At 47.1% G+C, this 26,133-nt stretch overlaps 3 protein-coding genes and 1 long non-coding RNA gene across 8 annotated transcripts; 1 reads left to right on the top strand and 3 right to left on the bottom strand.

Annotated features, from left to right (window-relative positions):
* The first annotated feature begins 915 nt into the window (after positions 1-915).
* LOC117847733 (uncharacterized) lies at positions 916-3,004 on the top strand. The gene is made up of 2 exons (XR_004638694.2): positions 916-2,083; positions 2,432-3,004. It is a non-coding gene; the product is annotated as an uncharacterized lncRNA (long non-coding RNA).
* Positions 3,005-9,391: 6,387 nt separating this feature from the next.
* On the bottom strand, positions 9,392-10,541 carry LOC117850349 (probable CCR4-associated factor 1 homolog 11). The gene has a single exon (XM_034732178.2). It carries the CDS (start codon positions 10,366-10,368, stop codon positions 9,505-9,507), a length of 864 nt encoding a protein of 287 aa, XP_034588069.1. The 5' UTR covers positions 10,369-10,541; the 3' UTR covers positions 9,392-9,504.
* A 2,186-nt stretch (positions 10,542-12,727) lies between these two features.
* Positions 12,728-13,744, bottom strand: LOC117850350 (ubiquitin-conjugating enzyme E2 variant 1C). Of its 2 annotated transcripts, none has more exons than XM_034732180.2 (3): positions 13,590-13,744; positions 13,341-13,480; positions 12,728-13,233 (listed from the first exon to the last, which is right to left on the bottom strand). In XM_034732180.2, exons 1-3 carry the CDS (start codon positions 13,627-13,629, stop codon positions 12,940-12,942), a joined length of 474 nt encoding a protein of 157 aa, XP_034588071.1. In that variant the 5' UTR covers positions 13,630-13,744; the 3' UTR covers positions 12,728-12,939. The 2 variants fall into 2 exon arrangements, with proteins under 2 accessions (XP_034588071.1, XP_034588072.1); XM_034732181.2 differs by having other exon boundaries at positions 13,594-13,715.
* Positions 13,745-16,676: 2,932 nt separating this feature from the next.
* Positions 16,677-26,075, bottom strand: LOC117848682 (uncharacterized). 4 transcript variants are annotated; one of them, XM_034730188.2, is made up of 12 exons: positions 25,236-26,075; positions 24,333-24,460; positions 23,974-24,114; positions 23,692-23,778; positions 23,411-23,564; positions 23,171-23,230; positions 21,880-22,308; positions 21,500-21,795; positions 20,822-20,951; positions 19,987-20,551; positions 19,528-19,734; positions 16,677-16,913 (listed from the first exon to the last, which is right to left on the bottom strand). In XM_034730188.2, the coding sequence occupies exons 1-10, from the start codon at positions 25,998-26,000 to the stop codon at positions 20,060-20,062; spliced, it is 2,682 nt and encodes an 893-aa protein (XP_034586079.1). In that variant the 5' UTR covers positions 26,001-26,075; the 3' UTR covers positions 16,677-16,913; positions 19,528-19,734; positions 19,987-20,059. The 4 variants fall into 4 exon arrangements, with proteins under 4 accessions (XP_034586079.1, XP_034586078.1, XP_034586076.1 ...); XM_034730187.2 differs by lacking the exon at positions 16,677-16,913 and adding an exon at positions 18,353-18,782; XM_034730185.2 differs by lacking the exon at positions 16,677-16,913 and adding an exon at positions 18,353-18,798.
* Between the last annotated feature and the right edge of the window lie 58 nt (positions 26,076-26,133).

The raw sequence follows: 26,133 nt of genomic DNA on the forward strand, positions 1-26,133 counted from the left end.
TATCCACTGTGTATACTATTCCTTGCCTGCTATCAACTGCATGGACACGACAGCTACACACAGAAAATTGAGAAATAAAAAAAAACGAGGGCATCAAATCTTGCTTCTGAGGCTTTGAATCTCAATTGGCCGTGCTGTTGCTGACGCCTACAGGCGATTTGTTTTGTAGCCATAGGATGCATCTGGGCTTTGTTCATTTGCCAGGCTCAATCCAAAGTGGATTGTGGATTGGTTGGCCACCAAGGAGCAGGATTCACGTGGGAAGTACTCCCTCCATTCTCCATTCTCTTTTCTCTTTGATATAGGGTTATTTCCAAATCTGAAAAATTCTCATTTGATAGCCTTATTTCAATCCATCCATTTAATAGATGTTTCGGGCCTCATGCGCGACCCTTCATTCCTCCATGTGCCGGCTACGTGGGTATCAAGAAGTTCGAGCCTTAATGAATCGCTTGTTTACGAGTAATAACTAATGGCATGGTTAAATAGATGATAAGCAGGATTCCTTGGTCACTGTGCTAAGGTGAAATAGGACTATCAAAATAGAATGGAGGGAGTAACCTTTTAGAATCTAAAATTTGTCAATCCTTTTAGAATCTAAAATTTGTTCCACAAATAGTGTCTTTTTACCTCCTAGTAAATCCCATCTAATTAAAGAAAATACTCACACCAATAAAAAGAGTATATGGAAAAGCGCATAGAGCCAATCAAATGATCCATTGATAATATTTCTCTGGTTCCAATGCACGTGCATTTATTTAGGATCCAGAAAATTAAACAGACAACATAATTTTCAATCACAATTAGTATTAGTTATTTGGGGTAATATGAACATTTCTCATCACTACTATTGTATATGAACAGACACTCTTTGCGGGATGGAGGGAGTAAGGCATAGCTGCATTCCAAGAACCCGAGAACCTAGCATAGTTCCCTTAAACGGCCATTGGCTCAATTAAATGGGGTAATGGCCCAATTAAATGGGGAGTAGATCATTTTAGTATTTATAGATTCAGAACTTTTTCTATACATCTAAATATATGCTAGAAAAGTTAAAACAATCTACAATTTAGAATGGGCGGAGTATATGCTAACCGCCTATCTCCGTTTAGCCAGTTTTTTAGCTCATTTATATGATCGTTAAACGGGAGCGTCTAGGTCAACACTCGCCTTGGAGAAAAAACGAGAGGAAGAGAAAAGGTTGAAAGAAGAAGACAAGACAAGGAAAACAACAACAATAGCTCGAAACATGAGCAAAGCCCGGCCCAAGCTGAAAAAAGCAGGCTTATCTTTAATAGACGAATCCTGATCTCGGGCATTCCGCGAGCCCTCGTTGAACCACGTCATCAGCTAATCCGAACCGTCCGTTTCCCTGCATTACTCGATCGGGCCGTCGGAGGCGCGGGCGTCGCGACTCCTCGCCGCCGCTTCCATCACGCCTGTCCCTCCCCCGCACGGCGCAACGCGCCCTTCTCCGCCAGACGGTGGCGGCGCGGCGCGAGGAGGCTGCCTCCTAGCATTGGTGGCGGAGACCCCAAAGAGGAGAAGTCACCGGCGGTTTGATGTCGGAGACAGAGAGCGGCGCAGCTGGAGCCACGACGCCAACGCGCCTCGTGGGCTGGGGCGCGGCGTCCGGCCTCTTTCCCCGGGCTCTCACGAACCCGTTCAAGCTGAGCGACTCATCTCCCCCGCGTCGCAACTCGCAAGCACGGAGAAGCCGCCGCCCTCTGCCTGCCCCCGCCGCCCACGCATTTCTCCGCCTACGGGCTGCGGCTCGCGTGCGCCTCTCCCCGCTAACCTCGGCTCTCCACCTGCCACGCTGCCCACCCCGCCCGGCCCTTCCCTTTGCCGCGGTCGCGGCCCCGCCGCCTCGTCCCCTACCTCGCACAGCACGGCGTGCGTACTCTCGCATGGTCCCCGGGGGCGTCGTCGGGACGCCAAGTTCAGCCCCAGCCTGCCACCACTCAGACGCACACCACGTGTTTGACATCAGGTCTCAAGGTCGACCACAACACCAAATCCATCAGCGTTTCAGCAGCAGGGTTGACAAAGCTCTCGACATCAGCCGGCGAATAATGACGAGGTCAGCCTTCAACACGTGTGTAATTGAGAACCAAAAAACATACTCACGTTATGAGGCTTAATCAGGGGAGTTCAGCTGCTTTGCTGTTGGATTTGGAGGGCACGATCCAGCTGTCAGGGAATGCAGGCTTCAATTTCCTCGATTTTAGAGGCCTGAGAGCCATTGTATTATTCACATTACTCGTATAAATATTGCTTCTAAAATTTAGTTCAATCGTATCTGTTGTATTGTATATATGATGATAAAATTGGAGAAGTGCTCACTTTGTGCTGAGCTGCTGATTATGCATCTTTATTATACAATTCTGAAGGATATAAGCTTGATTACAAATTTATATCATGATTGCAGGCAAATCTACTGATCGCTCAGTTGGAATTCCTCAACGAGGAAGGACCACAACCTGAGCTCTGAACGCGGTAAGCTCCAGTTCTTATGCATTGTTACTTTCTTTCTCGCCTAGGATGATAGATCGTGCTTCCTGAACAGCGCAGTCAATAAAGCTTTTTGTTCGCAGATAACAATCATTCAAATTGTTGTTAATCAAGCTCTGAACTGGATGTCTCTGATGATACCTGCTGAAAGTTAAATGTTTTCCACATTATAAAATCACAACAGCTGAACTGGATGTCTCTGATGATACCTGCTGAAAGTGCCCACCAGTTCACCACTTTGGTTTTTTAATTTAGGTTTCCCTGAAGAGAAGGATTTCTATTTGATGGAGCCCAACCCCTTGGAAAAAGTGTCCTAGTCCATCTATCTCTGAATCTTCTTTGTTGCATCCTACTGGGCAACAATCTGCAGACATTAGAACTGCAGATTTGCATTTTGGTAGAATATATCAGGAAATACCATAAGAAGGTAGTCAAGATAGATATGCAGGTTTTGCAATTTTGCATCAATTCAACTTTTACTTCCTAATAATTTCCTTAATTGTTTTTTTTTAAAGAACAACGCACAAGATAGTGCGTGTTTCATTGATATAGCAGAAAATTAGGTAGGAAAAGGAAAAGAAAAGGAAAACAAAAAAGATTCACCCGGTTGGATTGGGACATCAACGCGGGTCACCACTCAACTCAAAACCAGCACACCCGACCGGTTGGATTGGGACGTTAACGCGGCCTCCCCACTCCATTCACCACGGCGGCATCCACCAACAATCACGCTCATCAATTTGCCGAAACCTCCAAGCGTGGCCCTGTGTCGACACCGATAGAAGCAGACTGCGCTGCACCGAGAAGGCCACCGCCATGCGGAACCCTCCTCCTTAATTGTTAGACTCTTATAGTCAGGCTAATGTATAGAAAAAATAGAAAATATAAGATTATGTTATGTCCACAATGTCTGCTAAAAGTGCATTAACCTGGGTGTGCTGAAATCAGGATAACAGAGTGGTGATAGGTTTATTCTGTTATCAAAATGTTTAAAGCCATGTAAAAGAGGGAAGGCATAAACTTAATTCAGTATAAAGAATTGCGTTCCCAAAGGAAATTGGCATGGATATGCTAACATAAGTTGCCAATGCGACTCAGTAACTAGTATATTATACATTTGTTCCACTCACTTCTCACGGAAAATATAATTCTATTTCTTTCCAATTGATCCAGGCAGTGGAATTATCACACAACATAATAACTTAACTCATGGATCCATAAAAAATTAAATACGGCTTACCTAGGGTGGCGCGGCCCGGGTTTTCTAGTTTAGCCTAAAATTCGTATCCACAACTATCCTATGGGTCCGTTTTCTGAACCGGGCTCAAGTTTCCCATTCTTTTTAATGAGAAAATAATTAGAATAAATTATTTGGGTTGGTCTTTGCCCAAGCCCGACTGTAGCGGGCCAGATGAAAAGCATGTTGGTTTCGGGGCTCGATCCAGGTTAAACTAGGCCAAAAATTGCTTAGGTCTAAGCTAGAAAATCAGGTCCTAAACTCATGTGTAGGGAAGGGGCAAAACGACCATGTGTCCTACGGATGACTCTTGTCATTAGCTTAAGCATTCATTGATGATGGTAAACCAGTTGGTGACCACTTGCAAGAAGAGGTGGCATATCTTTGCATGGGGAAAAGGAGAGAGAACAGGAGGATTTGGCGAAAGAAGAAGCAACCGACCCTGGTCGATGGGTGAGTGTTGAGGCCATAGGTTGGGAGACAGTGACGGCGGAGTGCTGCCCTGCCCATCACCAACAACTCATAACAACGCAGAAAGCAGAGGTGGGCACGAACTCACTCTGTGTTGGCGTCGTCAAGTCCCTGGAGACGGGGGAGTTGGGCGTCGTCGGCCTGCTGTCGCTTGCATGTAGCGCAAGCAACCCACATGGGTTTGTTTTTTCCTTATAAGATGGGTTAGCGTTTGGCTACTATATGTGACAAGGAGACATCATCATTTGGCTCGTCGGTGTCTCGATTCATCTTAGAACGAACCTTGTCGATGAAGACCTGACAAGGTAGATGCAGATGGATTCCTTCACGTTCAGGGGCCAGAGTCTGAACTGAGATGCAAAGCCCTGCAGACAAGCTGGTACTGGTTGTTTTCGAAAGATCGCCCTCCCTCTTGATTTCGTGGCTTGCATGACGTTCTTGGCGTTTCATTTTTGCATCAAAGATACCACTCAGTATGCCTTGGACAGAGACGCCTTATTCATCGTTCGGTGTGATACCAAACGATCTGAACTGAAATTCTTAGATGAATTATGATGCGGTTGAGCAGAGATGTAGCCGTGGCAAACCAAGATTAAGCCCAGCTGCATGATTCCCTTCAGATGGAATGTCGGCGTCTCATGGATTTTTCGCGTCCCCACCGTTCACTGTTTACCGCACGAAACGAAAAGAGAAAAAGTTTGGTGCTTGTCAGCTGCAAGGCATCTCGTTCAAATTCTGAAGCGGGACAAACTTTTGCTCAGCCTTTTGTCGAGATAGGCTGACTGATGTGAAATCTCACGTCTGTTTGGGTCGAGTTCTCAGCCTGACAGGCACAAAATCTTGAGCTGGTGTATGGATACAAGGAACAGTACCACTGTACCCGTGCCTGGTGCTGATGACTTCACTTCTTTTCACGCTGTTTCAAGAGTGGCGAAATCCACACCCGTTTTCAAGAGTGTGTGGCAACTGGCAAAGCAAACGATGAAACGAATGCTGACGGACGGTGCATGCTGGTGCAGTTCGGCTGGCGGGGTTTCCGTGCTAAAAATGAGACCCGAAAATGCAGTTCAAAAATTTTGTATAAAGCTCAATTACCTTTTGTTTTGTTTTGAACATAATTACTTTTTACTTGGATCCTATCATTTGCTGCACACTTAAAAGGGCATGGCAATGGTATGCTGCTCCGATTTGGTTGGTCAGCACTGAGCAGCAAGCAGGAACAAAGGAGGTTTGACGACGTGCAGACAAGCATGCCGCTACCCTAGTGTTATTCAAATGCCTTGGTTCAATTGGGGCGCACCTTTTGCAATACTTTGAACCGGCACCCATCTTGACCCCTAGCTCAATCATGTCCTGGAACGACGTCACGTACGAATGAATTCAACCTGATTAACGAAGATTGACAAGAGTGGAAGTCATGAATGGGTGCAGAGATATTATGTGAATTTTTTAGGTTAGCACTAGAGTACGTAGCATAGAGTTTCAGTTGTTGTCAGAATAAAGAAGTGGCGACTGCGGCGTAACCGTCGATCGGCGGGAATAAAATAGAAATCGAGTTCGATAATTGCGTGTACTAAATTAGTAGTAAAGCAATGCAGAATTGGTTGACCCTGTTCCGTGGAATGCTTGCCTGCCCAAGTCACCGGTTGGTTACCAAATAATATTAGTGTTGTTAGTCTTTTGTAAAGCGAAAGCTGCTGCCTGGGTCGTCTGCAAAAAAGGGGGTGAATAATCGGAGTCAAAAGTCGTGTTGAAAGAACCGATTGAGTGATGGAATGCACTGTCCCTGGCCACTCTCCTCTTCCTTTGAGACCATCATGTTCACCAGCAATCCAAGGAGAGAGCAAGCAGTAGTATGGCTGAGGCTGTCCAGCTTCTAAATTTTCTCTCGAGCTTGCTGACATACTCCATCCGAGAGTACCTAGCTCTCCTGCGCATAGGTATTAGAGGTATTAGAACCGGACCGGACCGATGGTTCGACCAGCAAAAGACCGAACCAGAGCCTACAACAGTTCGGTGTTCGGTTTGCTTAAAAGACCGTCCCTGCAATCGAACCGGTAAAAATCAGCCCAAGCACCATTTATCGTACATACATCTATGGGCCCACCAGAAGATTTGGATAGTCCTCAATGTGGGGCTGAATACCAAGACGCATCTGACATGGAGATCATGGCGCAGGATGGCGTAGTCTGCATGGGAAGACACGAACTAGTCGAGGATTAGTAAAGTACTCGTTGTAATAAGAATAGAGCTCCTCTAGTCGTATCCGACTAATATTCTTGTAAATCAACCGACCTGTAACCCTATCCCCGACTATATAAGGCGAGCTAGGGACCCCTCCAAAGCAATTCAATCCAACCAACACACAGGATGTAGGGTATTACGCTATTTAGCAGCCCGAACCTGTCTAAATCGTGTGTCTGCGTTTATCTTCGAGTTCCTGATTTCGACAAGCCCCACCAACCTAAATACTACTTCGGGCACCCCCTTGGTAGGATGCCGGGTCTAAACACCAACAGCTGACATGCCAGGTAGGGGATCTTGTCGAGAATCCGCTGGCGAACTCGATGGCACAAGTCATCATCAAGCCCGTCGTCACTTTCAAGGAAGGTGCGACGTCCATTTTTGGCTCCTGGATCTGCGTCACAGACGGCGTCGGAAGTTTCTGCTGCTACATCGCACCAGCAATTGTGGCTCCTTCTTCGTACTGAATTTCTTTTTCTTCTCGCCATCGGCAGTCTTGGATCCGGCGGTCTTCCTCCCTATCCTTGATGCCATGAGCGTCTTCAGTCGCATACGCTCGGGGGCTAGAAGGGATGGAGGGCGGCGATGCAAGTGCTCAGAGATTGGGCAGTGGCGACAGCACTAAGGTTACAATACAGATGTTGGAAAGGCAAATGGCAAGGGTAAAATGGAAGGGATGAACTTCCTTCGTTATTTATAACAGTGGCACGGTAAAAATTGTGCAAGTGAATGGTTTTCGATTTATAGGATCCCCAAAATTTAGAAGATTTGATTGGCAGTTGCCTTTATTTCGGGAGGAGATAAGATCTCTTTCCAGAGATGGTCACGTCGACCAAAGGTTGATCCTTATACCCACCAAACTAGTTGGCTAAAGGCTCGAGGACTGTGTACCACGTGTCCATCGATAGAAAGTTTTTCTCCGGATTTTAAAGGGAAAGTGATGCTAATTACAGATTGACCTTCAGCCTGATTCTTCGATTCTACCTAAGGCTCGAGGCTACTCCATATGAAGTGTGATTTCAATAAGAATTCAAGATCAACATTACAAAGTTGAGTTCAAAGAGGGTTTGAGCACCTTTTAGGCTCATTACAGTTTTTTTTGCACCTTTGAAGATCTAACCATATGAAGTACTCGAGGAGTATCAAGAGTAGTTGGTGGAGACTTCAAAAGTACTCGGTTTTGCTACATTTGGCTAAAAAGTATTTGGGAGCTTGTCGTACATACATCTATGGATCCACTAAAAGGTTTGGACAATTCTAAATATGGGGCTGGACACCGAGACACATCTGACATGAAGACCATGGCGCAGGGCGACGTAGTCTACGTGGGAAGACAGGAACTAATCAAGGATTAGGAAAGTACTTGTTGTAATAAGAGTAGAACTCCTCTCCTCTAGTCATATCCGACTAGTATTTTTATAAATCAACCGACCTGTAACCCTGCCCCCGACTATACAAGGCGAGGCAGGGATCCCTCCAAAGCAATTCAATCCAACCAACACACAGGACGTAGGGTATTACGCTATTCAGCGGTCCAAACTTGTCTAAATCGTATGTCTGCATTTATCTTCGAGTTTCTGATCTCGATGAGCCTCACCAACTAGAAACACTACCTTAAGCACCCCCTCGGTAGTTGCCGGATCTAAACAACGACATCCTTCTCGTCTCCGTTCCGCTTCTGTTGCTCGCACACGCTGGGTCGCGTGGCGGCGGCAGCAGCGGATTGGCGGCACATCATGACCAAGCGGCGGCGGGCGTTTCTCCTCCCGCATCCCTGTTGCCCTGCCCGTTGCTTGCCGGCTGCGGCCGCCTGACCCCTGCTCGTTCTTCGCCGGCAGAGGCCTCTCGTCTCTGAGGCCGAAGGCCCTGGCAACGTAGCTGGCATTCATTTCCTTTCTTGGCTGATATCTCGGAGCAGCACTTCCTTTCCACCGTACCATGCAGATGTAAGCTAGGTAGCCCCAGGCTCAGGCCTAGCCTCGGCAATAATCTCATTAGCATGCAGTCCGTGTTCTTCCCGTTCTTCACCAGCAACAGGCGAAGGGCAAAGGTCAGTATCCAAAGTGCATACTCGAACTATTCCATTTGTATATTGTTGGCCTGCTTCTGCTTGCGTCGATTGGACATTGGAGTGGAGATTAGCCGGAGTAGGATCTTGGCAAGATGGAAGTTTTTATTAGCTATGAATCTATGATATTCTAGTGATATATTGGCCATGCTTCTCTGGACTCTGAAGAAAGGATGCCAACTTGGAAATTTGAATGGAGCTATTGTGGCCATATATTATATTTGTGTTATTTATGTGAACTATATAATGGTAATTATCAATTGTATAAGTGTATATAGCACTGGTTCAAAATTTCTTGTTGCCGGTACAATTCAACGGTCCAAAATTATTGAACCACTGGTTCAACCGGTTCCTAACAGTGAACCATTGAACCGAAGTCCTACCAGTTCGATGACCGGTCCGATCCTAATAACTATAACTGTGCTCCTGCGTATTTGAGTGAGGGGAAAAAAGAACTACTGGATTCGAAGCGTTCCAGGCGGGGGTTCCTTGTGTTGACTGGAGCCAACGAGGCCAAGTCACGGTGCTGCTGGTCCGTGGTGGAATCAATCGGAGCAGCGTCGGCGTCGGCGTCGCCGTTTCCGTTCCCCCCACCCCTCACGCGTTCAAACATTCCACGGACCGACTGCCGGTCAACCGCCAACGGCACTGTCCTCTCTCTGCTCTCCAACCAAGTGGGTTTTCACTGTTGCGGCCGGCGATCATTTGGTTTCATTTCAAACTCATTTTCTAATTGGACGGCCTTGGCAGGCACTGGAGACTTCGCACGCCAGGGCCCTGCTCCAACTCCGCTGCTGCTGGAGCGGAGGATTTCTTTTCCTTCCAGCGAAACAGAGGAATCATAAAACTCGTGAAAATTAACCAATCAAAGAACCCTTTTTTTCTCTCTTCGTGTTAATTATTGTCCCGAATTCATTTCGGGAGAGGAGCAGCAAATGCGCTGCTCTGTACAAGAGAGGAGAAGAGACAATCATCTGTTCTTGGCGGTGTCTTCGAGCTCGAGGCCGAAGAGCACGCCGGCGCATAGCTCCGTTGTGCCTTCCTTGGCGAAGTAGAGGCGCTTCATCTGCCGGAACGTGTCCCAGGTGAGGATGCTGTCGGACGCGGCCTGGTGGCACCGCCCCGCGGCGCGCCTCACCTCGAGCGCCGCCGCGACGCGCTCCAGCCCGCCGAAGAGCCCGCCGCAGAAGCGCATCATGTGCTTGACGTCGTACACCTCGGGGCCGAAGTAGACGCGCACGTATTTCAAAAACTCGGGCAGCGAGCGCGGGAGCTTGCGGCCCATGAGGATCTTGACGAGGTAGGCGAAGTCGTAGGCGGAGTGGAAGGTGACCCAGGCCACCTCCGGGTTGCACACCAGGCCCGACGACATGAGCAGCGCCGCGAAGGCGCGCGCGCTGACGCCCCTGGCGCGGTGCGCGGCCAGGTCGAGGCCGCTGGAGGCAAGGAGCTGGACAGAGTCCGGGGCGTGGCGGTGCACGCGCGGGTCGAACTCGCGGAGGTTGACCTCGAAGGCGAGGGCGGGCGGGGAGGTCGGGGAGGCGGCGAAGGTGAGGCCGACCTGGATGAGGTGGAGCGCGTCGACGTTGGACTTGATGAGGGCGTAGCGCTCGGCGGGGGTCATGGCGGCGGGGTGCTTGGAGGGGCGGTGGATGACGCCCGGGAACTCCGTGTCCATGGACACGTAGGGGAAGTGCTCGATGGCCGCGCGGATCAGCTTGAACTCGCGGTCCACGTTGTCCGCCCACACCTGGCGGATCTCTAGCTGCTGATGCTGGTGCTGGTGATGCTGCTTCTCCCTCCACCCGCCGGCGGCCAACTCCTCGGAAGGCATCTTCTTAATTCTTCTTCTTTTCCGATCGGTCGATCAAATTCTCAATTGAGGCGAATTGAATTTTGACGGATCCCTTCGTCTTCGCCAAACTCTTCGGAGGGGAGATGAGAAGAGAATTTGAGGCTTGGGATGGTTGGGTGGGCTTGCTCGGCGAGGGAATTTAGGGATTGCGGCCATGGTCGCCGGGGTTTTATAGGAAGGATGGATGGATGGATGGATGGGGCGAGGGGGCGGAACGGGGCAGGAGGGTGCGGGGAATTGTACAAGGAAGGCGGCGGGCGCGCGGAGATCCGTGCGACAGGGGTCGATCGACGGTGGGTGGGGCACGACGCGTTTATGGCGTGCGGGCGACGAGGAAGGAAACTATAAATGATTGGGGTGCCGTGCGTCCAGGTTGACCGACCGGACTTGTACCAGAGCACAACATCAAGGAAGGAAACTGGCCACCCCTGGCAAACCAGTCCAAGTGGTTTCCATTTTTTCTTTCCTTTTTGTTGGAGGCCACGCACCTGGACTAGCAGAAAGAGATAGTAGAGGAGGGGATGTTGTGTTCAAGGCAGGTCGACTCGGTCTGCATTAAACAAACACTTTGGTTCAATTCTTTTCGTTTTATTTTATTGCGTTGTCAAGGTAGGCACGGTGCGTCCCTGGAATTTCGCAATGTTTTTAGTGTCAAGGTTGTTGCTTTTGGGTGCACTGAGTTGAAAATATAGTGTGTTTGAACTTTTTTTTTCGATACGAGACTCGCCCCCATTTCCATTCGAAGAACGGATATTAACCTGATTCAGGCAAGATACACTAAAACAGAGTTTAAACCCCTAGGTTTCCTAGAGGTACAATTCTCTCACTACTTGGATACACAAAAGGGAACCTCCACAACCACATTAAGTATGACTAACGGTCCGGGAAGACACTAAGCTCCTTTACGTCGCACTAAACTGCAAAGGAGATGAAGACGGTTGTTGATGCTTCAGGCTTCTGCTCCTCCATTCCCATCGCCCTCCTCACGCTGTTCCGGTGGTTCAGCTCATAGTAGCCTCGTCCGAGGAGTCTATTGCGCCATCACCTTGTGCGTGCATGCCAACAGTCTTGACGCCTTTCCAATAGCTTGCCTTGAAATTCAGAGTTGTACAAACCTGCCCAATAGTTCATAAAGGCACAGGCATGGATCAGAATTTCAGATGGATTTCTCAGTATAGCTCTCTTTTAAGTGTCTTTGTGAACAAAGAAGGATGTGTTTGAATTATGGATTAACTTTGACAAAAACTATGCAACTAATGGAAAAGGAATCTAATCCCAATTTGGTGGGGATTCCAAATGATGCTGCCCAACCAGGGCATGGCACGGGGGGAACAGGGGCAAGTGCCAACCCACCCAACCCAACACACGGATGCATGCTTGGTGTGAGTGAATAAGGACATGCGAAATCGGCTGAAAAGGATGAGATCGGATTGGAGCAGCAGAGCTGCTGTTTCTTCTTCTTTATACACTGTTAGTTAGGAGCATATTTTTTTTAGATTAAGGGAAAAGGTTTTACAGCCTCTACACCGTAGACACACATGGATAGGATATGCATCGCACGCTCGCTATTTGCCACCGCGATCGATCCGCCGTCGACCAAAACACTCCTCAATTGCGCTGCTAGCATCGGCGGCAGCTATTCACCTGATGATACGGAGCACCTGGACACCAGCTAGCCGACACACTGCCGGCTCATGCACAGCAGCACTGGGTGCCAGCGCAAGGGGAAGGAAGGAAGAGCGGGAGCAAGACCGTGGACTCGTCGGCAAGGACAGACAGACCCGGTCGGCGGTCATCGCTCCACTGGTCGCACGTGGAACACGGCAACTGGGTTGTGGTCTGAGTGTGAGCCTGGAGCTTCCGTTACGCGGGTTCCGTTGCTTTCTGCAGCCACAAGACTGACTCGGCGCAACTCTCTCTTATAGGAAGGAGTATGTGTCAGCGTCAGCCCAGGGCCCAGCAACAAGTCAGCGTCGCTCGTGCACCCGCAGTCTGCAGTCAGGCCTCCGCATTTGACTGACCCAGTAAAATTATACTCCACTCCACTCCGGCACTACCCTCCCGGATGCTCGTGCACTGCGTCGACTGCGTCCGGGTGATGACTACTGATGAGTCTCCTCCTCTCCTCCTGGCTCCAGGCTCCTACCACTCGCTCCCCCTACGTCTGCGTGGTTGGTGAGCAACGAACGAACGATACGGAAACCAAATGAGAAATTTTGACTAGTTTTGCGACCGGTACGGGACAAGCGCAGGTGCACAGGACCTGGACTGGAACTGGATGGATGGCGGGCAGAGAGCGACTTGTGCCGTGCAGTGTCCCGAGAGAGTGCGATTCCACTTGCAATCAATAGGCCGGCCGGCCAGCCAGCAGCGCGTGCAGAATTCCTGAACGAAACCTCCTGGACGTACATGCGCCTACAGGACGGAACGTCCTCACCACCAAACTCAACCCAACAAACCCATACCATACCAGGCAGCGCACCAAATGGAATGGAAGGATGGCACCACACAGCAGAATGCATATATATATGTAGGGGAAGGCCACAGCTGCTAATTTCCCTGGTCATCATGGGCGAGGAAGAAGAAGGTCCCTTCCGGTGGCTGGAGCAGCTTGCGGTTGTGCGGCGCGGCCATCTCCTTCTTGAGCTGCGTCAGGATGTGCTCCATCGTGTACTCCCGCTGCCAGTCGGACAGCACCGCCAGCTTGCTGCCTTCCACCAGGCCGGTGTCCGGGTCGACGCAGGTGAGGTTGATCCTCGAGTGGAACCGCACCGTGGGCGGCTTGTCGGGGTAGTCCTTGTCGCACAGCAGCTTCAGCTGGTAGATGCGACCCTCGTGCACCGACTGCGCGCATGCACATGGTGGTCGATGAGCTAGCTAAGCTAATGGATGAATGGATGAAGAAAAGCAACAACATGCATGATGATGCAGATGATACACCGCGTACGTACGTTGAGCGGGCCTATGATGGTTCCCGTCCACGAGCGCATGAAGATGTCGTCGCCGTCGTCCATGCCGTAGCTGACGGTGCCGTCGCCGACGCCCTTCTCGCCGCGCTCCAGCTCCTCCAGCAGCCGGAAGTTGCGGGGCACTGCATGCAGCAGCCAAGGTGATGAGGCCCAGCCCACGCGCGCTTGGCTTGCTTGCAACAACAGAACGGGAATGAAAGGGAGGAAGACAAGGAAAGGAAATTAAGGTACCGACGACGCTGCTGGCGGAGGCGCCGGAGCCCATCGTCATCTTGTGTTGGCGGAACAGAGCAGAGGAGAGGAGAAGCACGGACGGCGTTGGGCAACCCGGGGCATAAAAGGGGAACGATGGGTGCGTTTGCCGCCGCTGCCACAGGGGAGGGGTGGTGCGTGCGAACCACGCACCGGCCGGCCGAGATGCCCACTCCGCTCCTTTTTTTTCCTTTTTGTCAACGGGGGGCATCGCACCGCAGCCAAACAAAGGCAGCGACAACAAGAGCCCCCGGATGTCATGGAGAGCTGCAGACAGAGGCCGTCTGATTCGAAAGCGACGCGATGCAGATCAGAGACGGTTCGTTCGCTGCTACTCGTTGGGGTCGTTGCGTTTCTGGGCTGGGCCGCGCTCTCTGGGCCGGACAAAAAATGGACCCTGAGAGACTGTTGCGGGCTCATGTAACGTGCTCTTTGTGTCCGGGAAACCTACGTGGCTTCCGGAAGTTTTCTAGTTATCTGGCCTCCGCTAGATTCGTGCAACGCTTAACCTCTATCATCAGATCCGCTCCGTCTTCTTCCACTGCTCCTACCCCGTGCCGCCGCCAACCCTGTCGGCTCGCTTTTCTAGCCGTGAGGAGTGAGAGATGGAGGGAGCAGCTAGCGGCGAGGTCGCCGCCAGCCGGGGTGGTGGTTGAGGTGGCGGCACTTAAGGTTTCGGGTTTCTTGGGGAGCCGGGGCTCTAATAGCCAATGGCCTTAGAGGAGAAGGGCGGCGGCGGCGGCAATTCGGCTGGCGGTGGAGGCGAGGCGTCGTGGGAGCGCCGCAAGCCGGGCAGGGCGGGGCAGGGCATCTGGTGGTTGGAGGTTGGCAATGGGAAAGAGGAAGCTTGCTAGGTTAGGTAAGGCAGGGTCGGAGGGGCGCCGGTGGATGGTCAGCGGGCTAGCCGCCAGTCGGTCTGGTGGATGAGGGGGTGGGGGTTGGTGGCGCGTCGGGAAAGAAGAAGGGTTGGAGCCTCGAGCAGAGTATGAGCTGGCGCGTTGAGAAAGACAGCAACGGATGGACCTCGTGGGCCTCTAAGTCACGACTCCTATATAGCTTCCACAAGCCAGATACTCCCTTCATTGGTTTTTGATGGGATATTTCATCTTGACACAATGATTAAGAAAAACAACTCTACTTAGGCCAGTCTCAATGAGAATGTCATGGAGGTTTTTTATTAAATCTCATGCCACATTAGCAAAACTGCTGACTTGGTAGGCTAATTATGAGGAGAGAGGAAAAGAGAGTTTCATCCCATGAAATCCACCTGTCACAGTTACCAAGTGCATGAAACCCAATGAAACTTGCACTAAGGATGTTATGGTTTCATGGCACGACACATTTGATCATAACACAATACAAGAATTAAATGATGCAGTCTATCTATGTAACTGTGCACTGAGACTGATAATTTCATTTCATTTAAAAGTTGACATGGCACTCTTGATAATAGTGCGATGAAATCATGCACTGAAACTGACCTTATCATCTAATTAATGCAAACAAGGTTTTTTCATTAATCCTCCAATAGTGACTCCTCATTGTTGATGCAATTTATTGCCGTGGTCCACATTACTGTCAAGCAGTACTATCATTTGTGAAAATCTGAATTTTGAAAATATCTCTATTAATGGAGAATGGAGAGAGTATTAAGAAGAGGGCGCTGGTTGCATCAGCAACTCCACGAGGGAGGACAGGACAGACACGTAAAAGTGCAATAAAGACGTGCAACCGTGGAGGCCTGTATCGACTGGCAACAACACCTCGAGGCGACGGCGAGGCGGCCGGCGGCCGGCGGCTGTATCGACCGTCCGATGGATCCCTGTCAATTTTGTTTCTTTAGCTCGCTCGCTCACGCAGGCACGCACGCACGCAAATAAAGCACGCGACGAAAGAGAAGTTGGCCTCGCAGCCACGGACGGTGGAGGCTATAAATGTGGGGGTGCTGATGACCAGCTGACGTGCGAGCGTAGGTGCGACTCGATTCCTGCTCTCAACTGCCCCTCCCCTGCATCTCCCTAATAATTATTAAGACGATGATGATTTGCTATTCCATTCCATGCATGCATCTCAATCTCACCGGCCTGCCCAGCACCAGCAATTAAGATGCACACAAGCTACGCATGATCCCTCCCTCCCTATTGCTCTGCTTAATTAAGCAGGCTACCTAGCTGGAGGTTGATTGGATGGTCACAGGCTACTCCACCCAAAATTTAATTAAAAGTAGCTGCCATTTAATTCTACGAGTATACAACAGGTATTAGTACTAGCTAGCTGCTGCAGGTCGTCGTCTTCCTTTTCTTTTCTTTCCTCTTTGCAAATAAAGCAACTAGGACTTGTTCAAATAAAACACTCCTCTAGTACTCAACAGGAGAGGTGGGAAATTAACCTTGATCAAAGAACACAAGAGAGAGCTACTTGCAGCACTTGGGTTGATCCATATGATCCGTCGGCTAAATTAAACTAACTCACAGCTGCATCATGGATACATGTACTTGCCTAATAATCTAGCTACATCCTCCTTATTAGCAAGCTAGCTAACTTAACTCGCCTCTGCTACTACGAGCTGATAGAGGACGTACGAAAGAAGAAGAAGAAGGAAGAAGCTAAGATCAAACTAGGAAGGGCAGCAACAAACACATGACCGGTTAAATTAGAGGGACACTGCAGATCGATCCCAAATTAAGACGAAGCTAGCTGGGGCCGGGCGAGCTAGCGGCGCCTGGTGTTGCTGCTGGCGTCGTCGGCGCGGAGGAAGTGCAGCAGCACCGGGCTCTTGCACCGCGGGCACTTGGGCTGCTTCTCCTCCCCGGACAGCATCACGTACATGAGGCACTGCGGGCACCCCACCACCACCATCGGCTTCGCCGCCTGCACCACCTCCTCCTCCGCGTCCGACGACACGCACGAGCTCGCCGGCGACGACGAATCTGCCACCGCCCCGGCCATCGTCGACCTCTTGCCCTGCTCGCTGCTCATGCACCTGCCCTTAATTGCCTGCCTATAGCTTTTGGCTCTTGCCCGTCGTGCAGACTGGAAAACAAGAGAGGAGAGGAGAGTCTCTTTGGTTTGGTTTGGTTGGCTTGTGAAAGAATGGTGCAGCTCCGGAGCATTTATATATAGCGCTGCGCTGTGCGGTGCGCGCCTTGCCGTTGCCGGTGAAGTAGTGAAGAGGGGAACACGGGGGTCGTATATGGCGCCACCACCGAGCCACTTCGGTGCCGCATCAACAGCTAAACACTTCAATTCCAGCTTCCTCCTCCTCTGAATAATCAAACACTTCCATCGATCGTGCAGTAGCAGCTGCAATAGTTGCAACCAGATAAGATACGCCACTCCTAGTGCAATCAAAGGTTATTTTAGGTCAAGCAGTACGTCTGTATTCATCGTGTTTTACAGCCATGCTAGCTATGTCAAAGATCAAAACGAGGGCCAGACACCTACCACTGGTCCCTTCGCAACCTTTATTTGTATTGTACTACTGCCTGGAAATTCAGACGACCTACTGCCTACTCTCTTTGACATTATAAGGCTTATTTCGTTTCTTAGGATAAGTCTTTGATCAGCACTTCCCTATTACCCTCTGTCCCGAAATATAACCATTATCTAGATTTGTCCTAACTCAAACTGTATTAAGCTTGATCAAATTTATACGAAAGAGTATCAGCATCTACCACATCAAATAAGCATACTATACAAGTATATTTTATAATAGGTCTAATAATACTAATTTGATATCATAAATCCATTGTTCTCTAATATAAGTTTAGCCAAAGTGAAGATCATTTGACTTAGAGCAAAAGAGAAATGCTTATATTTTAGGATGGATGGAGATGGAGTAGTAAAGAATCCAAACTTTTGTAGTACTTGTACAAAAGGTGATTGGCTTGGACTGTCTCATTTCGAACACGTGAAAGCATCTTCTGTTTCAAAATGTCGTCCAACAACCATAGACCAGTGATGCAGAAACTGCAGTGGTAATCAATGAAATTGAATTGTGCATAGTTGCATGCGTTGCTTAGCGAGTACGTGCTCCAGGGGTCCGTCAATATAAGATCTACTTTGATTTCGAAAAGTCAAACTTTGCAAGTTTTGACAACGATCAGCCAAAGTTTTACGTCCTCAAAATTTCATTAATAGATTCATAATTTAAAGTACTTTCAGGAGGATATTGATTTTTATAGAAGTTGACAATACTATATTGTAAGAAAAATTGAAGGTCAAAATCTACTTTCAGTGTTTTCTTCTATCAAAATATTACATTTGTTATTTATAGAGGGTGGGAGTACTCCAAGCAGGAGCACAGACGGGGGAAAATCCCAAAAATGCTTGAACTACGAAAAAAAATCCAAGATAGTATTTTGAAACAGCGGAAGTACCTTTAGTAGACTGGAAAAGATTCACAAGTTGCACCAAATGATAATAAAAACATCACCATAATACCACCATACACGGCTGCCGTATCGCTAACTTTTTGAAACAGAAAAAATCCACCCCCTTACGAGCTCAGCAACATTTTCCCAAAATTTGGGTCGTTGCCCTCTTGTCGTGTCGCTAGCAGTTTCTCAAGTAGGAATAACCAAAAACATTCCCCACCTCTTTCCCCTTTCCATCCTCCGGCCATAGCCTTTAGTTAGATAGTCTCTCTAAGAAAATGCATGTGGAGTTTTCTCCCCACAAAAGGAAATGCACATGGAATTTTCGCAAAGACAAGATAAAAGGGAAACACGTATTGACGTGCATACTAAAGGTTTATTCTGTGAATTATTTATATATGAAAAGAACATTCAAGTCACATAGTATTGCACTGCAACTACAATGAAGATTTCCTTGCAAGAATTTATGGTGCATATGAATTCAGAAGGGCAATGCAGCTAAGCAAACATAAATAATGGGCATAAATGAAGCACTGTTTTATCTTGTGGCAAGACTTGAATGTGGGAGGCCACTTTTGATTCAATGAAAGATACCAGCCAGCTAAGATTCGCAGCTCATATCACACACAAGCGCACAAGCACACACCAGTCAAGAAATGTAATGCCGTCTTGTGCAGGCAGGCATTCAAGTGTCCCGGCTAGTAAAAGCTCTCAGCTTGGACAGGGGCGAGCAATTCCAAGCTCACACTGAATCGGGCTGTGCTACGTTAAGGCTCATTTGATTGAAGCTGCTGTACTGGAAGATGCCAAACCTTAAATGAGAAAACAGTCATCATGTATAACTTGATTGGAGCTGTACTTCAGTTTCAAGAGGGAATTCCCCCCCATTCAATCAGCACAGAGACTGTTTTAAAGCAGAAGCCACCAATCTAAGCTCTTATTATACCATATGTAAAATCATTAGAACAAAGACAAGGATCCACACACATTATCTAGCAAGTTGGTTTAAAATCATCAGTTGGTTTTGGTAGCACGCAATTCAGCTAATCAACTCATAGCTTATCAAAGGAAGAGAAGAGGTTACAAAGCTCTGTGTATACACTACTATAACATAGGAGTACTGTCCTGGCCAAGTGCAGTTACAAGTCCTGTGCTGGGAAATGCTCGCTCAATGCCAATGACAGAGCCACAGAGGCGGTATTCAACCATAGCCCCACAAACCCCTACTCCCTAGGTCCTACTAATGTCATACTATGAAATGAGTGCAGAGGCCTTCTTAATTTCTTATTATGGCTGGTACGATTGACATGAACGACGCAAAAGAAAGCCAAGAATTTCCTTTTTGCAAAATGTTGCGCAGAGTCATTGTACAAGAAAACCTACCTGGAACAGATGTCAAATAAGCTAGGTAAAAATATAGCTTAACCAGCATTTCTCTAATTATACGAAACTGAACTTAACTCATGAGTTAGGTTGCGCTGGTAATAGAGCAATAACAAGAATGAACTTGTCAATATCTCAAGAGTATAGCGAATATTTACCTGTACTACGAGTCATTGGTCTGTACAGAAACACACATAACTGAGTGACCTTCGTCTGTTGCATTGACAGCCTGTGCCTTCAGCCCCAGCAGAAGTGTTACTGAGCGTCTGCGACTCTTGAAGAAATGCCACAGAGCCCCGACAGCTGAGGCTTAAAAACAGGGTAAGATTCCAAACCCTCCTCTTGGCAGTCCACTAGCAAATAGCCTGTAATGAGTACAAGGGGTTTCATCAGAAACACTGTCAGTTTGAAAATAGTTTTAGCTATGGTCTGGAACCAAATTATCAAACTCCACAAACTGGCGACTAGTGATCATTATAGGCAGACTTCTCTTTCAATCATGGTTGTTAGAGAACTTATGGTGAACCCATTCATGATAGGCATACTAAGTTATTACATATTGTACAGAGGTCATAAAAAAGGTTGACATATATTAAGCACACATGTGCACAGCATACCTTGATGGCTTAACTCTGGCACTGAAGCAGTAGTGAAGGATTGCAAAAAGTTTAACACTGTCTTGATATTAAGTCAGTGGCCATCAATATCATGATCATCATCATTGTCACTAAAATCTGAATCAGTGCAAGACTCAGAATCTCCATCACTTACAGAATTGGAAGCCTCCAAATTTTCTGATGAATTCCAATCAGGTGGAAATATTCTCTGAAGTGCTTCTGTTAGTGCCCCTCCTGTCCTCTCAATCTTGTGAAGCCATTTAGACCAGTGAACAGCAGTGCGTAGGTCAACAGTCAAATCATTCTCAAACATTTCCCTACAGACACCCAAGATTCCTGTGTAGGTGCTTCCCTCCATCACAGTTGCCCGTGAGAGAAGCGAGGTCACCAAGCAATGATAAGCAGCTTCATCAGGCTTAAGCCCAGCCATTTTCATCTCCTCGAAGCATTTCAACGCCCTATCTGGTAGTGACACCCTAGCCCAACCTTTAATCAAGGTGGTATATGTCTTGACATTAGGTTTCAATCCTACATCTGCCATTTCTTGAATCACATTTTCTGCTCTCTACAATAAATAGTTCAAAAGAGAAGTTACCAAATAGTGTGCAACAAAGGCCAGGATAGATACTTTCACATTCATAATTTTCCAGTAAGAATAAAATGAAGCCACCTAGGCGCATTGTGCAAATAAAGGGCCATACAAACATTGTGCTCGGCTGGCTTCAACAACATCCATTAATGTTTATCCCATTGCATTGTACTATCACTATCAGCCTATGCCCAGTTCTGTCACCACAAACTAGTAATAAATATTTTCGATGCAAAATGTGCATACCCGCATGTCTCCTGCTTTGCAGCAAGCATTTATGTAGGATGTATATGTATGGATGTTAGGAGGGACTCCATCCTCTTTCATTTGTTTCATTAAATCTGCAGCCTCCCAGACATCTCCTCTTCGAGCCCAACTGCACGAAAAATATGTGAATGTAATAATATAAGAAAATACAATATCTAACAAGCATTTGAGAAACTATTAGTATTTTAGATTATATTATGGCTCAAAAAAACAATAAATGAACATGAAATGAACACAAGTGCCTGAGTTACTGAGGTAAAATATTTATATTTGGTCCCTTTTGAAATCATTTTTCACAAATGGGCCCCATGGGGTAATAATCTCTGAAAATGGACCCTTTGCCCGGAAGCCTGACATTTGGCACTGTGCTAGTTGTCATGTAGGAACTTGCAAGTCCATACAGAAGAAAGCACCAGATGTCACAGCGACATGCTATTCTACAACGGCACCAAATATAATGATGCCATGCAAAAGGGTCCATTTTCAAAATTGTTCCCCATGAGGTCTATATGTAAAACAAAATATCTTAAAAGGGGATCAAATTGTAAAGATTTCCTTTTACTGAGGCAGTAAATAACCAAAAATATTCAGACGCCATAAGACTGCATAGAAATGAAGTTAATTGGCATTAACTAATGTGTGTATATTGGTACCTACCCATCAATCAAAATATTATATATGAATGTATTCCTTGGTATCTTTTGAAAGCTCATCTCTCGTGTGACTGCTAAGGCGCTTTGCATCCTTCCTGATTTGCAACAGGCTCTGAGCAATGTTTCATAAATGTACACATCAAGCTTTAGACCACTCTCTTTGATTTTGGTGAAATACTCAAAAGCCTTTCCAATATCTCCACCAGCAGCATAACCTCTCATAATGATAGTGTATGTATGCTCATTTGGTGCAATGCCAGCAATAGCCATCTTGTCAAGCACAGAAACGGCTCTTTCAACCTGCAAACACACACAAAACAGGTTAATGCCAGAAGTACAGTGTGAGTGTGAAGAACCTAACATGCAGTTGAAAAAAAAAAGTACCTGATGCTTTCTAATTAGCCCATGGATAAGAGCATTGTAAGTCATTACAGTAGGAGCACAGCCACTTCGCCGCATCAGATCAAGGGTATCCAGAGCCCTTTTCATATCTCCAGCAACTGCAAATCCTTCTATAATAGGCCTGAATGTTCTATTTGATGGTTGCATTCGTTCCTTCTGCATTTTTTCAAATATGCGAATAGCTCGATCCATATTTCCCATCTTACAAAATGCCTCTATCAGCAAATTGTATATGGCACGATCAGGCTGCAAACCTGATTTTAGCATGTCCTCGAATATGCTAAAAGCATTTGCAAAGTCATGCAAATGGATAAATCCATTGATCAGCATAGAGTAAGTTTTGTTATTATGCTTGATACCATATGATTCCATTTCTTTGCTAATAGTTAACGCTTTAGGAACCTTCCCAATCTGAAAAAAAGAAATTCCAAACTGGCATCAGTGATCGTATTTCATTCGGACATGTGCAGAGGGATGTACAAATAATATAAAGCTTCAAGTTCAAATGATTTGTCAAACAATTTAATGACCACATGGTTTAAATGAAAGGTGCACTTCAAGCATCTTATTTTGTCAATCATCCTTCCATTAAAGTCGCAACGCACTAGTATAATGAAGCTACTTTGAAGCCTTTGATGCATTGACACAAAAAGGACAGCGATAGAAGAAAAAGGAAAAAGTCCATTTTACTCCCCTCACATGTTTGTCCACTTAACCCCCTGAATAAAATTTAGGCTCACCTTACTCCTCTAAACTATTTCATTTGGTCAAATCTACCCCCTAATCTGATTTATCTTTTTTATTTCTCCATGTATGAGTTGAATTTTGAGTTCAAATTTTGTGAGCAGATGTAAAACATGATGCCTTATGTAAAAAAAATTATACTAAGAATTTTTTATAGTTATTTTCATATGTTAGGAATATTTAATATGAAATTGATCTTAGATATACAAATTATAAAAAAGTAATCATGAAAATTTTCTAATGTATTTTTCTAACATAGAGCATCAAGCTATAAGTCAAGTGACAAAATCTGAAATTAAAATTCAACTTGTACGCGAAGAAACAAAAAAGAGAAATCTAATTAGGGTGTAGATTGAACCAAATGAAATAGTTCGGGGGAGTAAAGTGAACCTAAATTTTGCTTAGAGAGCTAAGCGGATAAAGTAAATAGGTGAGGGGAGTAAAATGGACTTTTTCCGAAGAAAAACAAAGCATATTCAGCATGATAATCAGACTGGAATACATGAGAACACACAAGAGGCGAACTAACCTTGACATACAGATTAATTAGGCAACCATAAGATATTATCGATGGTTTAAAGCCACACTCCTGCAAAGTGGAAAAAAAAACTTTGAATCAGATTGGCAAATGCAGCACTTCATCCCCCTTCCATCCCATATCAAAAGCATCAAACATATTTTAGGTTAAGAAGGTGAGCATAATAAATGTAAAAACAATTCTTTCTTAGTAACACATGGCATTTCGTTATCAGATGCCTTCCCACTATACCTTCAGCCTTTTGAACACAATTAGACACTTCTTTTCATCCTGAATGATAGTATATCCATGCATCATACTGTGATAAACATCAATAGGAGCATCAATTCCATCCTCTTCCATTTCACGGACCAGCTCTTCAGCTCGATCCATATTCCCAGATTGGCTGCAAAAGTACACACACCTGAGTGCTATAACATGATCTATTGGTAAACAAATAATATAGCAATCGTTCTCCAGATAGCTGTATATTTTTAAGATGTTTATGAATCTGGTAGCCGATAACTACTAACCAGTGAGCATGTATAATGTTGCTATATATGATTCCGTTTAGATTGTCGAGCTTGGTCTTCGCCTCTTTGAACAAGTTGTCTGCAGATCTTCCAGAACAAGGTAAAACGATTAGCAAGAAACCAAGGGTACTGAACTACTGATATGACAAAGACTAAAAAGGAAAAGACTGAGTATCACATATGAAAGGGCAGTTCTGGCTATATCAGAATCCTCGAATAAAGCATGTTGAGTAGCACAAAGAGTAACATTGAGGTAATGGGGGAAATAGAGAGAATACTCACTGAGCATCATTAATTTTTGCATATCCTGCAATAAGGATACTATAAGTAACAACTGTCAGCTCAAGGCCCTCAGATTTCATTTCCTCAATGCATGAAAGTGCACCACGCATATCTCTAGCAACTGCATAAGCGTGAACAAGGCTGCATGAAATGAAGTAAATTTAATGCAGGAGACAAGCCAGCATAGAGACATTGCTAGGGCTAGTTTGCCAGTCATTCACGCACATACATGCATATGATATTGAATATAGTAAAGTAAAGAGAAACCAGGACTGATGTGACTTAGGACAAACCTAGATGGACTTAAATTTGTGATAGCAGGAAGCATCAAATTGAAACAACAGCAATGATGCACCTACCTTGTGAAGACAAACGCATTGGGCTCTATTCCTCTTGCTCTCATGTTCTCAAATGTTGCACGAGCATGATGCTTATCACCTCGCTTGGCGTAATACACAACCATCAGACCAAATTCCCTCCTTGATGGCTGAACAATCAAGGTAAAAGGAGACTATAATTAATGCCACCAAAAGTGAAACCTTAAAACTATGATACAACTCTATATTCTAAGCATAAATCCAAAGAAAAAAAAATCGACCTACATATTTTTCCCTTCCATTTGGAGCCTGCACATTGAGTAAAGGAGCTACGGAACTTTTGTAAGAACTTGAACTTTTGTAATACATGACTACTAGTTACCCAAAAAAATGGTCGCAACTGAAACATAATTGTATCCACATAAAACAAATTAAATGGTCACCAACTCCAGATCTCTAATGAATTATAGGGCAAGGCAGCAAAATTTATGTCAAATTTATCAGGGGGTATGTGATGCATGCTATTAATACAAACAAGGAGTACATTGCAGAACAAGGAATGGCTTCGTACTTGAATCCGGATGGGAAGAATGGAATTATTCATTGTCTGATCAAGTTGGAGATTAGGTTTGGCTATCAGCTCATGATTGCAAATGACATCAAACAAACACCGTGTAACATTGTAATTTGATCTACATCTATGATAAGCAGATGGAAATATTCAGTAGCATCCTAACAAAGCTGATTCTAAGCATATTTTGCTGGCGCCTTCTGCTATTTAAAAAAACATATCAGAGCGAGTAGCCCAGCAAGGTAGCAATGCTTGCAGATTAAAGACGAAAGACAGGAGAGCTTCAGCTGTCTCCGGATTCTACACCTTGAAATAACGTAAATGGAATCCTACAGGAAACAGGGTGATGATGCTGAGATGATCGGCAAAATCACCTTGGGTATCCGCTCGAAAGCAGAGACGACGGCCTGCCAGTCTTCGGGCCGCGACTCCAGCACCCTCCGGAACTCGCGGCACGCCTCGTCCCTGCCCTTGTGCCACGGCGAGCGAGGCTCCCGCCGCTCCCCGCCTTCCACCCAGCGCGCCCGCTCCTCCGCTCTGGCCCTCCCTTTCCTCCCGTCGTCGAGTCGCACGGTGAGCGACTTCCCCCGGAATTCCACCCCGTCCACCTCCACCGCCCGCTCCGCCGCGGACTCCGGGTCGTCGCCCCCGTAGTAGAGGAAGCAGAAGCCGACATTGCGCTCGGGGTCGTCGTGGCCGCGCACGAGCTCCACCTTCTCCAGGGGCCCGAACTGGCGGAAGAACTCGGCGATCTCCGGCTTCCTCGCCCACAGCGGCAGGTTCCCCACGAAGACCTTGCCCTTCTGCCGGAAGTCCTCCTGCCGAAGCGGCGCCGCCTCCTGCTCCGGCTCCGGTTCCGGCGGTGGCGGAGGAGGCGGAGGCTCCTCAATCGCCTCGAGCGACGGCGGCGGGGGCGGAGGCGGCGGTGGGGAGAGCTTGCTCGAGAGCCATAGCTTGGAGGAGAGGGGGTTTGTGGGAGGAGGCGGCGGCGGGGGTGGAGAAGGTTTTGGGGGCGCAGGCGGGGGCTGGGAGGGGCGGCGGAAGGAGGCGGAGGAGGCGAGGGGCTTGAAGGTCCTGGGAAGCGGGAGGTGGGGAGTGGGCGAGGAGGCGGCGGGGAGCGAGAGGAATTGCATCAGCATGGCGGCGTCGGATTTTCGAATGGCCCGGGAAGACGATGATGGCCAGCTGCGTCAGTCAGGCAGGGTGGAAGTGGATGGAGGATAAGGCGCGGCGGCGACAGACAAGCTCTCTCATACCAGATTTCCCTCCCTC

This window comes from Setaria viridis, chromosome 3, assembly GCF_005286985.2.
Source record: "Setaria viridis chromosome 3, Setaria_viridis_v4.0, whole genome shotgun sequence".
Lineage (NCBI taxonomy): Eukaryota > Viridiplantae > Streptophyta > Magnoliopsida > Poales > Poaceae > Setaria > Setaria viridis.

Bases quoted from the DNA above. Each gene is read 5' to 3' on its own strand.
- LOC117850349 (XM_034732178.2), bottom strand. From the start codon at position 10,368: ATGCCTTCCGAGGAGTTGGCCGCCGGCGGGTGGAGGGAGAAGCAGCAT.
- LOC117850350 (XM_034732180.2), bottom strand. From the start codon at position 13,629: ATGACGATGGGCTCCGGCGCCTCCGCCAGCAGCGTCGTCG. The intron at 13,481-13,589 runs GTACCTTAATTT...TGCTGCATGCAG, and splicing joins CTCCGCCAGCAGCGTCGTCG to TGCCCCGCAACTTCCGGCTG. The intron at 13,234-13,340 runs GTACGTACGCGG...GCATGCGCGCAG, and splicing joins CCATCATAGGCCCGCTCAAC to TCGGTGCACGAGGGTCGCAT.
- LOC117848682 (XM_034730188.2), bottom strand. From the start codon at position 26,000: ATGCTGATGCAATTCCTCTCGCTCCCCGCCGCCTCCTCGCCCACTCCC. The intron at 23,231-23,410 runs GTATAGTGGGAA...TCCACTTTGCAG, and splicing joins TTGTGTTCAAAAGGCTGAAG to GAGTGTGGCTTTAAACCATC. The intron at 21,796-21,879 runs GTACTTTTTTTT...GTGTGTTTGCAG, and splicing joins GGCTAATTAGAAAGCATCAG to GTTGAAAGAGCCGTTTCTGT.